This window comes from Haematobia irritans, chromosome 5 (genome assembly GCF_050003625.1).
Source record: "Haematobia irritans isolate KBUSLIRL chromosome 5, ASM5000362v1, whole genome shotgun sequence".
Lineage (NCBI taxonomy): Eukaryota > Metazoa > Arthropoda > Insecta > Diptera > Muscidae > Haematobia > Haematobia irritans.
In genome coordinates this window covers 4,345,236-4,359,809 of record NC_134401.1, presented here as the reverse complement: position 1 = coordinate 4,359,809, position 14,574 = coordinate 4,345,236, and the positions used below count along the sequence as shown (strand labels likewise).

General features: G+C 31.6%; 3 protein-coding genes across 6 annotated transcripts in view; 2 read left to right on the top strand and 1 right to left on the bottom strand.

Annotated features, from left to right (window-relative positions):
* cnn (phosphodiesterase 4D interacting protein centrosomin) overlaps positions 1-14,574 on the bottom strand; it is a 48,350-nt gene that overhangs the window by 18,683 nt on the left and 15,093 nt on the right. Inside the window, exon 2 of one of the 4 annotated variants that reach the window (XM_075313427.1) lies at positions 9,574-10,174. The exons of the other annotated variants lie outside the window; for them this stretch is intronic. Coding sequence (XP_075169542.1) covers positions 9,574-9,662 — 89 coding nt within the window. The 5' untranslated portion in view covers positions 9,663-10,174. The remainder of the gene's footprint in view (positions 1-9,573; positions 10,175-14,574) is intronic. 4 annotated transcript variants of the gene reach the window in all.
* LOC142241646 (lysozyme 1B-like) lies at positions 1,507-2,537 on the top strand. The gene has a single exon (XM_075313430.1). The coding sequence runs from the start codon at positions 1,683-1,685 to the stop codon at positions 2,229-2,231; it is 549 nt and encodes a 182-aa protein (XP_075169545.1). The 5' UTR covers positions 1,507-1,682; the 3' UTR covers positions 2,232-2,537.
* On the top strand, positions 6,299-6,818 carry LOC142241647 (lysozyme 1-like). The gene has a single exon (XM_075313431.1). The coding sequence runs from the start codon at positions 6,322-6,324 to the stop codon at positions 6,754-6,756; it is 435 nt and encodes a 144-aa protein (XP_075169546.1). The 5' UTR covers positions 6,299-6,321; the 3' UTR covers positions 6,757-6,818.

Here is a 14,574-nt window from a genome sequence, read left to right as displayed (position 1 = left end):
GCTTCTTGGAGGAATAATTTTCATCCTATCCAGTTGATGCAGGCATTCCAAAGATATGTATTTTTTGTCTTAAATCACGAAATTAATTGATCCTATTAATGTTTAATTAAAATGTCTTCAATCATAGAAATGATAGTATCAATCACCAAAGTCATTTAATTAATTAAAAAATTAATTGTTACAATTAATTTTTGCTTCAATTAAAAATTTTGTTAAACCAATTAAATATTTAAGCTAATATTTTTTAAAAATCAATTAAAAATGTTGGTGTTATTTTTTTCGGTGTGTTTTTTTGTTAATTTTTGCTTCAATTAAATTTTTGTTAAACCAATTAAATTTTTAATTGAATATCCCAGCAAAAAAAGCGTCGCCAAAAAAGTAGAAAAAATGTCCTCTTTTGGATCCGGAAGTGGTGGCAAATTGATGAATTTAACATGGGCTTGTCATAGGACGGATGTTCACCATTTCAACAGCCGTTGCAGTGAATTTGCATCACTTCTTATGGGTGTGAGGCAAATTCAGTGTTTTGAATGTGAATTAAACAATTTAATAATATTTTGCCAAATAAATAATTTTTATAATTTTTTATGATTTTTAATGCATTCTCACGCTTGTTTGGAACGTTTGACGTCAAACATTCTCAAAACTTGCAAAATATTCTGGAATGGATTTAGCATTTTTTTTTTCAGCAAAATTTTAATCATTTGTACCATTTTATTAATTCTTAATCTGTTTTTAATCTATTTGAAAAAAAAATTTAATTCCCGTTAAAAATATGAAAAAGCGAGTTATAAAAAATTGACTCAAATGAACTTCCTCCTCCTGTGCAGTTAAAACAAAGAACATCTTTGGGTGAACATTTTTGGAAGTGCTTTTAAAGTTGTGCCGTTAAAAAAACTCCCAAATTTGTTTGGTTATTTTTTAAAAATCAATTAAAATTTTAATTGGAAAAATGTTGGTGATATTTTTTCTGTGTGCATATTTTATCACTCCCACTTTACTCAAATATTTGTCCCGTCACTTTAACGTTAATTTTGACACAACTCTCTGCTAAGAGAATATAAATTTTTTAATCTATTTCCTCTTGCAGTTGAATATGATGGGCATTTATTCCCCAATTAAATTGTAATTATAATTTATTGCTCTTCAATAGATTTCTTATTCCCTCAAGATGAAATATAGAGATAGTAAAAATTATGAGCATACATACACATAGATAATATTGATTGCAAACATTGTTGGAAGCGTTCCAGGCATACTTCCGGCAATTCAGCTATTTTTTTTTCAAGCACCTTCAATTTGAGATTTCTCAAAGAACACTCAACAAACTGTTGGATATTTTTCTGTTGTTGTTTAGAAATATAAAAAAACAGGTTCGCTACTATTGTTGTTGTCATAATTAGCAATTTGTTTTTTTTTTTTTTAAGGCAAAAAGAAAACTCAAAACCATGTGTACTTGAAAGCTGTTTGATTTATAAGAAAAAAACTATTGTTTATACCAAATGATTGGAAGCAACAGCGATGAGTCTCAACAAATACAATTATTTACAAATTTATTAGCATAGTTTATTTTCAAGTGTTCAGACAGTGTTTAATCCATTCTTGGTCGCTTAACTCTTTATTCGTTCTCTGCCTGGGAGGTTTCAACAAAATATAATAAAAACATCAGCCTATTTTGTGCAATGCATATTAAATACGACCTAAAACGTTGCCTTCGTCATTTAATCATCTCTAAAACTTTCATGAATGGCAATAGTTTACCAGCACGTGGATATGGCATGTATATGATGGTTGTGACACTTCTTTTGATTTTCACATGCCACCCTACACTTCCGCTTCGTCTAGAACGTTGCGAATTTGCAGGTCAACTGTATATATTGGATATACCCAAAGAAGAAATACCTTTATGGCTGTGTATAGTGGAATTCGAGAGCCGTTTTAATACCGATGCAATTGGTTCACGTAATCTGGATGGCTCATTGGACTATGGTATATTTCAAATAAGTGACAAATTCTGGTGTAAACCTCAAAATGAGACAGACATCCATTTCTACAATGAATGCAATGTGGATTGTATTGATCTTACACAAGATGATATCACAAAAGCCGTGAAGTGTGCCCAATACATCAAGAAAAAGCAGGGTTGGACAGCATGGACAGTGTATAAAGAATTCTGTGACAACAGCACCAATGTAATCGATGATATTGAACTTGAACAATGTTTTAGCTAAGCTAAAATTTTGTTTTTTTCTTTAATATAAACTTGACTTGCATATGCAAGCATGTTTATTAGGGTGTGTACGAAAATTATTTTTGTCTTATAAGACACTTCATATATTATATTTAGATATATTTTCTAGTACTAACTGTTAAAGAATATTCGTTTTTTGTAATACTTATTCGTTTTATTATAAAGTGTTCGCTTACAAATCATTAAAATTTAATAAAAAAAAACTATTTTTGTATATTCGAATGTTCAATAAATTTATCGAAATATATAATTTATTTTTTAAATAAAAGAGGTTTGAAAATACAAATGTCTCTTAAATGAAGTTTCTTTACATGATCGAGCGTACCTTCAAAGTGATTTCTACTTATTATCGCGAAAGCAAATTTTGGGAGCTGATTTGGAGACATACACAGAAAAAATATCACCAAAATATGTCAAATTAAAAAGTTGATTGGAGCTGTTTTTTTTTTTCAATTAAAAAATTAATTAACTTTTTAATCAAACCAGAAACATTTAGTCAATTAAGTCAATGATTCAGAAATAATAAAAATAAATAAAAAAATAATTTTTAATCAAATTCGGAAAACTACTAAGTCAGTTAAGAAAGTGAAAACAAGTATATACGGGCGTAAGTTCGGCCAGGCCGAATCTTATGTACCATCCACCATGGAGTGCATAGAAACTTCTACTAAAGACTGTCATCCACAATCGAATTACTTGGGTTGCGGTAACACTTGCCGATTGCAAGGTATCGTAAAACTTCTTAACACCGTCTTCTACATTGTAAGCTGGTCCATACGGGGTATATATAAAACAAAAAAGGCAGATTAAATACGTATATAATTCAGTTTGACAAAATTTTCTATAGAAATAAAAATTTGACAATATTTTCTATAGAAATAAAATTTTTAAAAAAATTTTCTATAGAAATAAAATTTTGACAACATTTGCTATAGTAATGAAATTTTGACAAAATTTTCTATAGAAATAAAATGTTGGTAGATTTTTTTGCGATATAGAGCAATTTTTGTGTGATTGGCGATTGGCTATATATAACACTAGACCGATATAGACCAATTTTTGCACGGCTGTTAGCGGCCATATACTAGCACAATGTACAAAATTTCAGCGGATCGGATGAAATTTGCTCTTCCAAGAGGGTCCGGAGTTCAAATCTGGGGATCGGTTTATATGGAGGCTATATATAATTATGGACCGATATGGACCATTGTTTGCATGGTTGTTAGAGATCATCTACTAACACCATGTACCAAATTTCAACCGGATCGGAAGAATTTTGCTCCTCCAAGAGGCTCCGGAGGTCAAATCTGGGGATCGGTTTATATGGGGGCTATATATAATGATGGGCCGATATGGAGTAATTTTTGCATGGTTGTTAGAGACCATATACTATCACCAACAGACGGACGAACGGACATACATAGATCGACTCCGAATTTCACCACGACCCACAATATATATACTTTATGGGGTCTTAGAGCAATATTTCGATGTATTACAAACGAAATGACAAAGTTAATATACCCCCCATCCTATGGTCGACGGTATAAAAATTAGTTGAGTTCTGCAATTAACATCAATTAAATATTTAATTGTATCATCTTGAAAAATTAATTATAATTTGCTAACGAAATCAATTATTTTTTATGCCCAATTAAAACTGTGCTTGATACTTCATTTTCGTGATTGAAGAAATTTCAATTAAACAATTAATTGGATAAATTGATTTCGTGATTGAATCTGTGTACACACGAATATTAATCATAAACAAAAAATCTTGTTACCCAATTCATCCGCACGGTTATTCGGTGGAATTTTCTATTTGGGTCGTCTGTCCATGCCATCTGTAACAAGCTCCGCGGTAGAAACAAGGTGCTCAAGTCACTTGCCGGCAGCACTTGGGGTGCGGACAAAGAAACCTTGCGGACTACTTATAAGGCAATTGGCCGGTCAGTGGTAAAGCGCCAGTGTGGACACCTCAAACAAGCGACACGCAGTGGAATAACATCCAGACCTGTCAGAACGCTGCCCTTAGAACTCCAACAGAATGTCTCCGAAGTACACCCCTCGGAGACCAAGATCTTCCCGGTGCGTCGACACAATTACATGTTGTCAAAGCAATACCTCTTGGGTTGCTATCGAAGTTGTCATACAAATCACCATCTTGTGGATAGGGTTGATCTTCACCTTCTAGAGCGCGGGATCCAGCGTTACAAAAGTGAGTCTCTAGATCAGGCAGCATATCAGACAGGTCTGAACAGAATTCATGAGGATACTGTAGCTGAAGCGGTGAGAAGCTACAAGGTTAATCCTGTTCTCGGAGTCCGACCACCGCCCATAGCACCGGAGGAAAGAGACCTCCCACGGCAGGCTAGGGTGGTTTTAGCCCAATTAAGATCAGGCAAGTGCAGCCGCCTCAATTCGTACCTATCAGTGATTGATAGCAGAGTTTCTGACGTGTGTCCCATCTGTAACCAAGGGACACATGATACTCTTCACCTTTTCGCTTGTCCAGCTAAACCTACCCGACTCACTACCAACAACAACATATAATCATACAAAAATATGACCATTACACTCAAGAAAGGGGCCCTTTTTTGGTTGATTTCCCAATGGCAGCAAATGTTCCTTATTTAAATATTTTTTGTTTACTTTACTAAGAATGAGAAAATATTTTGTATACAAATACATATAGCACACAATTTTACTAAAAATATTTTCCTAAAATGGGAGATATTCGCTTAAATTGAGTTCATAAGTCTCTCAAATGAGTAAATTTTACTAAAATTATACCTGTCTTGAAATTCGTATAACGCAAAAGACATTTTAAGAATTTTTAAATTAGAAAACTATTTTATTTAAAATTTTCTAAAATAAACCAACATTTCACTTCATGGCGGGTTCACTTTTTTTGTGTTGATTGGAAGAGTTTTCAATAAATACCAAAATCTATAACATTATGATAAAAAATCGTCAACGAAAAAAGTCTGAATGAACATTTTTCAGTGTATATGTATGACAAAGCAATCAGAATATTTACATTTATTACATATACACTGGCTCTATTAGTAGAAATATGAATAAAGCAGTCGAGTTTTATTTGTTCTTAAATTTTAGGGTGTTGTTCTCTCAAAACTTGTTTCTGTTTTACTTACAAATTCCACCATTAAAAATGCCAGTTTTTGCGAAGATTACGAAGAAAGATGGTAAATAAAATGGTAAAGTTAAATTTTAATTTAGTTTTCCACAAGTAACGTTTGGTACTTTAATTCCAAGGATTTCATTAAAATCACAAGCCATCGTTTATTTCATAGTTACATTTCAAAAGGTTATTCGAAGTATTTGACATTACTACTATGGGCAATTTTAAGCTTATAAGCACGACTTATAACGCGTTTTTCATCATAATATTCAGACAGTGATGCCCAAACATTGCCAAGTATGGAGTAATGTTTCATACATCAAATGTTATGCCCAAAAAAGTAGGCATAACATGTGCGAATGCTTTATTTTCTTGAAGTAAATTTTAATAAATTTCACTACATTCCATTTTTTAGACATTATTCTTCAGGGAAGTAAAGAACAGTTCTAAGACCAAGTCAACATTGAGGCAAAACTGTAACAGAAATCTCATTATTAATGAATACAAAATTTAATTGACTAATCTTCATTATAATTTCCAGCCATTTCCATTTTTTCAATGCAATGTTCTAGTTAGTTCGAAGAAGTTTTCTTCAAACTAATGTTCCTATTTTTTAAGAAAAATTTGATTTTCTTCAAAACTATTCTGCTTCCAAATTTCAAAGAAAACTATTCTAAATGTAAAAAATATTTTCTTTAGAACCAAGCTTAAAAAAGGTCTTATTTCTTGGTCTTTCTTTATCTTTATATTTTGCGAAGATAATTCTGTCGCTGTGGGGAACAAGCTACATTCTAAGTTACTTGGTATTTAAGAAACACTGATCACAAATATCTCTTACTTAGCCAGATTCCGATTTGGCTGTATAAGCCTGTTTTAGTCACATTATTAAAATCACCATAAAAAGATCAAACATCATTTAACTGAAAGAATGCGTTTAAATATTTTATATTTATTATGTTTAAGTATTCCTCAAATAACTAAGGGACGCATTATGAAATGTTGCGAATTGGCCCGCGAAATGTTACGTTTGGGAACTGCAAAATCAGAACTTCCCATCTGGTGTTGTATTGCACAATTTGAGAGCAAATTCAATACCTCCGCTATTGGTCGTTTAAATGGTAATTGGTCAAATGATTTTGGTCTATTTCAAGTGAGTGATCGTTATTGGTGTCAATCAAAACCGACCAGAAGTTCAGCAAATCTTTGTCAGATTAATTGCCAACAATTGCTAACAGACGATATAAAGGAATCTGTCAAATGTGCCCATCATGTGAAAAAACTTCAAGGCTGGAAAGCTTGGGCGGTCTATAATGGACGTTGTAAAAATTACAAGTTGTTGCCCTCCATAGAAGAATGTCTTTAATGAATGATAACAAAAGAACACATAAAATAAACAAAAAACAATATTGCAGAAAATTAAAAAAAGCAATGCATTTTATTTGATGTTGTGTAAAGTAGGAGCAGCCCGTGGTATGTCTTGTCGCATTGTCACATTCAATGATTTCCTGTATACTTAAGGTTTTAATTTCGAAATGAATACTAAATGAGTATGTGTTTAATATATAGATTGTAGATAAAAATTAAAAACATATATATAGGTGGGTGGTGTAGTAAGAACCTATACTATTGAAAAACAATAATACTACACATAAAGAAAATTTCATTAAAATTGAGCCAACGAACTTTTTTCATTGATATAAAGGAATATTTTCATTAAAGCAATAAACATGTTCATTAATAGAACGAAATATTTCATTGCTTAACATAAAATCCGTTAAGAATAACGAAAAAATTCGTTGTATTAACCAATTTGTTTCGTTGGCTCAATTTTAATGACACATTTCATTGATATAACGAATTTTTCTCTACCAGTGTAACTCGATCTGCCGGAAATTTCGATAGTAGCCATTTAAGAGAATGTACTACACGATATTAAGAATGCATCGAGTTGTAGGTTATGTACTTAGCGGATCACCCACGTATGGAAATATAAACATTTTATTTATAACACTTTAAAAAAAATAACAAGTAAAGAAAGTCTAAAGTCGGGTGGGGCCGACTATAATATATGGGAGCCACCGTGATGCAATGGTTAACATGGCCGCCTTGCATACACAAGGTCGTGGGCAGAGATGGTCTGTCGTAAACTGTAAGGTATTTGACATACATTTACGACGTATTTTACCATACGTCAAAAACGTCGTAAACCTTCGTAAAATACTTAGTTTTTGACAATATACGAATTTCTATTGAATGCTTTTTTAGAACCGTTTATTTCGTACTTTTTTTTAATTTTTGTATTTATGAATGACTTTTCATTATAAAAAAGAAAATGCTAACCTTCGTAAAATACTTAGTTTTTGTCAAAAATATATTTTTTTGTACAGTACGTTTATTAGAACCATTTATGTCTTACTTGATTTGAGAATGATTATTAAAAAAATTAAATATGCGTGGTTGGTATTTTGCCTGCCCACACGTTGTACCTAAATCTGTGCCACAACAATGAAAACGAGTTGCATTCAAATGTTTATGCCAGCGAATCGTGCAAATTTCGTTTGAATAAAAATTTCAAAATATTATTATAAAAAATCTAAAATACTTCAATATGACTTTTTCATGGCTTAGGATACTAAAAATAGTTTTTTTTAATCAAATCTAAGGGTCCTGTAGGCGTTTTTGACATTTATTACGTTTTTTACCTTTTATACAGGTATATGACGTTTTCGACGTTTACAACTTTTTGACAGTAGAAAACCCAACAAATTGCTACTTGGACCATCTCTGGTCGTGGGTTCGATTCCTGCTTCGACCGAACACCAACAAGTTTTTCAGCGGTGGATTATCAGTAATGCTGGTGACATTTCTGAGGGTTTCAAAGCTTCTCTAAGTGGTTTCACTGCAATGTGCAACGCCGTTCGGACTCGGCTATAAAAAGGAGGTCCCTGGTCATTGAGCTTAACATGGAATCGGGCAGCACTCAGTGATAAGAGAGAAGTTCACCAATGTGGTATCACAATGGACTGAATAGTCTAAGTGAGCCTGATACATCGGACTGCCGCCTAACCTACCCTACACCACTTTGTAGATCTACATTTTCGATACAACTTAAAGTCCTTCAAATACTACATATTACATACATATATTTAAATCTGAAACGATTCGGAAAAGTTTTTAGACCTCTACCAAATCTGTAGACATACGGGAGCTATATCTAAATCCAAACCGATTTCAACCAAATCCGGCACGCATAGTAAAAATGATAATTCTACACCCTGCACAAAATTTCACATAAATCGGAGTAAAACTTTGGACTCTGTGATCATGCAAGTGCATACGGGAGCTATATCTAAATTTGAACCATTTTCAACCGAATTTGGCATGCTTTGTCACAATGTTTATTCTACGTCCTGTGCGGAATTTCACGTACATCGGAGTAAAACTCTGGCTTCCAGGGCCAATTCAACCAATTTCAACCAAATATGGCATGCATAGTCAGAATGTTTATTCTACTCTCTGTACAAAATTTCATGTACATGGGAGTAAAACTCTCGCTTCTAGGGCCATATAAGATCATATCGGGCGAAAGATATATACGGGAGCTATATCTAAATCTTAATCGATCCAAAATCAATAGAGTTCTATTCTGACCCAAAATCCATACCTGTACCAAATTTAAATCCGATTGGACTAAAACTGCGACCTACATTTTGATCACAAAAATGTGTTCACAGACAGACGGACGGACAAACGGACATGGCTAGATCGACTCATGGGCCTTAAGCATTATTGCCAAAGACACTATGTGCCTGTCTTCTGGGTTTCGCAATTATATGCACTAATTTATAATACCCTGTTCCCTAGTGTGACACAGGGTATAAAAACGATGTTGACTTCAAATTCGACTATACGATTTTTGATCCTTTTTGAAAATTTCCAAAAAGCAAATTAATTTGTATGGGTCCTATATTACACAGTGGCCATAATGTACGATTTCAATGGAAAAAATAATGAAAAATTAAGATTATACACTTTCTTTTAATAAACTTTTCTTTATTTTAAAGATATTATCCTTAATATCAGAAAAACGGCTGGAAAATAGTTTGTCATGCATTTTACTTCTAATAATGAAAAGTATTATTATAAAATTTAAAAATATGTAAAAAAATTAATTTCTTACCAAAATGCACTGAAGGAAAAACGTTTATTGGGCGTTGATTCGTGAGTATTAGGACTGGATGTGGAATTACTGCGAAATATTCCCGACATATTTAAGGCATTAATAATTAAAATTAATCTACTTAGAAAAATTATAAAAATAATTTTTATATCTTTTTCTTGACTTTTTTCAGTTTAACTTGGTCAGACTTTGGTTAAGGGTGTATAATTATTTGGCTTGTTTTTCTTTTTTTATTTTATAAAAATATCTTTGGCTTTTTGTTTGTCTTCTTTCTGATACGTTTTGAAGAAGTTTCCTTTGATATGTTTTGCTATAGATCTCGTTAGGGTCTTCTCTTTTTCCGTTTCTTCAAATTTTCCGTTTGAATTTTATTTTTCAATTTAATTAAATTAAGTTGATGGGCAGCTGAAGTCATATGATGCAGCCACCGCATGAGTCACAATTTCATTGGTCACACGACGAAAACGGTGGCAACAGGCACACGTATGCGAAGTATAGCTGCAAATAAAGCGCCAATACCGCCTTCAGTAAATTCGAAAGTTTTTTTAAGGGACATTTACGCTGCGTCAATGTTGATGATCACTTTGGGCATTTGTTTTATCTAGAATTAGAGTTTAGAAGAAAACGAATGTGCACTCAACATCAAAAGAGGAAGACAACGTGTTTCGACGCCAAAAACAGAAACGTTTGCAAGTCGTGGCCTTTTTTTCACAAGGAGCGAAGAAGAAATATACATCAAATGTCTGGGTTAATTAATTTTGTGTTGAGAGAGCTTGCGTATAATACAATTGGTGACTAAATGTTCTGGTCATTGACTAAAAAAGAAAATTTATAAACGCATTTGCGAAGCAACGCATTTATTTTCGTATAGTATTTGCTATTGTTTCATCTCATCAATCAATTAGCTCATTCATCGTTCTGAAAAATACATACAGTACCCAAAAAATAGTAATACTTTGCTACGCAACTACGTTGTGGTCATCTAAACTATTGTCGCCATTTATTTTAATAAAACTCGTTAGAGACAAACATCACTGTAAACGAATATTTAAACATAATCATGTCTGTCCCGGTACACACACACTGAAAAAAAAATATTGTCGTGAGACCAAAGATTTCATGTCCTTAAAATACGAATGCGAATTTTGCTTAGCATAGAAGACGCAATTCTCTGATATAAAGTTTATTTCCTTGTCCAAACGTCGATAAACATTTCAATGAAGTCATTTTATCCTTACAATTAAGTGATTTGATTTAAAAATGGGTGCCTTAACATGAAAGAAAATTTTCTTTGACTAAGGTAAACTTGGCTTTAATAATTCTGCAAAATTTTTCAAAATTAATGTAATTGTCTTTAAATTTGTTGTTGTTTTGCATCTTGACTATAAAGCAAAAAAGCGTTAAAGAATATGACAAGTTTTTCAATACTTCATTTCAAAGATGTTTTGTACTTGAAACATAGCATAATTACTACTTCAAATCGGTGGTGAATTTGGAAATTTAAGTTGTCGTTAACAGATTTTTAAGGGACTTTGATAGCACATGTAGAAAAAAAGCTGAAAAAACAATCAATTAAAATTTGTCTCCTAGAACTAAGTACGCAAAACTTAAATTTATTAGAGAATTGTGTCTTAAAGGTATCCTTACATCAATTCTCCGCTTCTTTGGCTCGGAATCACAAAAAACAAAATATTTCATTTCAATATAAAATATTGTCAAAATTTCATTTCTCTAGGAAATTTTGTCAAAATTTCATTTCTAGAATCAAGTACGCAAGACTTACATTTAAAAGAGAATTGTGTCTTAAAGGTATCCTTACTTCAATTCTCCGCTACTTTGGCTCGGAATTGCAAAAAACAAAACATTTCATTTCTATATTAAATATTATCATAATTTCATTTCTCTAGGAAATTTTGTCAAAATTTCATTTCTATATTAAATATTATCAAAATTTCATTTCTCTAGGAAATTTTGTCAAAATTTCATTTCTATATGAAAATTTTGTCAAAATTTCATTTTTATATGAAAATTTTGTCAAAATTTCATTTCTATATGAAAATTTTGTCAAAATTTCATTTTTATATGAAAATTTTGTCAAAATTTCATGTCTCTAGGAAATTTTGTCAAAACTTCATTTCTTTAGAGAATTTTGTCAAAATGTCATTTCTACATTAAATATTATCAAAATTTCATTTCTCTAGGAAATTTTGTCAAAATTTCATTTCTCTAGGAAATTTTGTCAAAATTTCATTTCTCTAGGAAATTTTGTCAAAATTTCATTTCTCTAGGAAATTTTGTCAAAATTTCATTTCTCTAGGAAATTTTGTCAAAATTTCATTTCCCTAGAAAATTTTGTCAAAATTTCATTTCTCTAGGAAATTTTGTCAAAATTTCATTTCTCTAGGAAATTTTGTCAAAATTTCACTTCTATAGGAAATCTTTTCAAAATTTCATTTCTATATGAAAATTTTGTCAAAATGTCATTTTTATATGAAAATTTTTTCAAAATTTCATTTTTATATGAAAATTTTTTCAAAATTTCATTTTTATATGAAAATTTTGTCAAAATTTCATTTCTTTAGGAAATTTTGTCAAAATTTAATTTCTATAGGAAATTTTGTCAAATTTTCGTTTCTCTAGGAAATTTTGTCAAATTTTCATTTCTCTAGGAAATTTTGTCTAAATGTTATTTCTATTAAAAATTTGTGAAGTACCTCTTAGTTGGAGAGGATTATTTTGTAAAAACTACCAAAACAAGAACTCTACCAATTTGCCATACAGTAAAAAATTTTGGTAGAATTCTACTAACTGTCGCAAGCGTCTATGGAAACGTTTGTCAAATTTCATTTCTATAGGAAATTTTATAAAATATCGTTTCTATAGAAAACTTTGTCAAAATTTTATTTCTACCAAAACATCAAGAATTCTACCAATCTATCAAACAGTACAAAATCGACAAATTTTCGTAAAATTCTGCCAAATGTGGAAACCGTGTTCGTGACACCCGTTTTTGTAACGTTTGATTCTTTGCGTGAATAGAGAAGAACAATAGGCACCATTCCCAAAATGTTTATACTTTGGTCCGTAGTCTAAGTTCTTATCGCATCACCTTCGTACGAGTTTAATCAAAGAAAACGTACTTTATTTTAATTTTACTGAAATATCACACATTTTTATTTAGCGAAAATACATGAAAAAGCTTCAATCATATAGATGTCCTACTTTGGACGTACGTATATATATAAGTTTAATACTTTCATGTGAATTTGTCTGGTGTGAAATATTGTTGCTGTCGCCAAAATCTTATGCACATTTCTTGTGAAGTTCTAATAAATAACAATAATAATATGAACAACAAAATGTGAACAAATTCACACACATCTACGAACAGAACAATTTCTTGTCATCATTTTGCATTTCTATACAAACAACCTCTCGTGAAGAAAGTAATGCATTGTTGAATGCCTAATTAAATGCATTTCTCATCGAATTAATATGCGAAACCATTGCGGCGTATAAAGACGAACGCCGGCAACTGGCTAACAAATGGCATAGACAGAGTTATTGAATACAACAAAATCTAGATCAAAATCCAAACTAAAGAAAAATTTGTTGCCAAAAAAAATGACACGAAATTGAGATTTCTAGCACTTACTTGATGTAGTAGTAGATGGGTGAGGAGGACGGGAATATGTTTTGATGTTGCATGAGGCCAAGAAGCTTCACATATGTATGCACAAATACGTAATCACAAAAATCACTTTATATTTTATTTTGCAGGGGTCTCAAGAGAACCCATTCATTCACACACAGGCGCGGATTTTCGAAGCGCAAATAAGTGTCGGACACCTATTTTTGGAAATTAGCAAAATTTGGGTATTCTAGCAACGCAACGTTGAAAAAGAATATTCATAAATTCTCAAGTGAAATTCGACAATGACTGAAAAGAGGTGAGTGGTCAGTGAGTTTATAACCCAATTGCGACCACATAAAAAGGTTGTCGTGTCAACCAAATTTTACCATGGTTACAAAGAAAGAAGTACTATACAAGGATATGGCAGGAAAAAAATGCGGACACTGATGATAGCAACAATAGTGGACAAACATCAATAGCAAATGAAATGTTATAAATGACAAGTAACTAAATGAAAATCAGCAACAAGTTGCAAACCATTACAAAAAAAGATACATAATTTTAAGGCAAATGAAAATTATATTTTTGCCTGGGAACATTTTTCAATCCTAAACATAATTTCACAAACAATTTATCTTAAATATACGTGGGATGGCGTAATTGAATTATGAGAATTGTTCGTGTTGAATCCATAATTATAGAATTATGTCTCTATATGTGTGTAGGCAATTTTTCTTGCAAGTGTTTGTTTTATAAAGAAGGATACAGTGGCATATACGCGCCTAAAAAATTGTTTTCTCCAAAACAACATTTTATTCAAACCAATGTATTTTTTGTCTCTTTAGAATTTCATTTAATGTGTAGTATTTGGGTTCATTTGTTAATAATGGAAATATTTAAAAAATTCGTTTTCGAAAAAACTACCACTCCCTGATACGTTTGATAAAAAAAAATCATAATAAATTATAAAAATAACCCAATCGTCAAAACCACAACCTTCAAACCCGTCGATTTTTATTCTCCCTCAATTCATGCTATTTTCGTTATTTATTTGATTAATGAAATTGCTATCACCAAAACAGATCATACTTTCCATCTAGCCAGTGTCAACATTTCCTAGTCAAATAACCTTCCCCAGGTTTTGTTATAGAGACACAATGGTTCAAAAGTAGTTCCCCCTTACATTGCTACAGGGTCACATAGGGTTTTAAACCACAGATATACCGCAGCTTGCATAGATCTCTCTTTTTCTCATATAAAATTACGCTTTGCAAATACACAAAGAAAAAAGCCTTTGGAAAACATGTTCCGAAAACGTTTAGTTTTTTTTTTAATTTCTTCGAAAATTTCATACTTTTATCACCAAC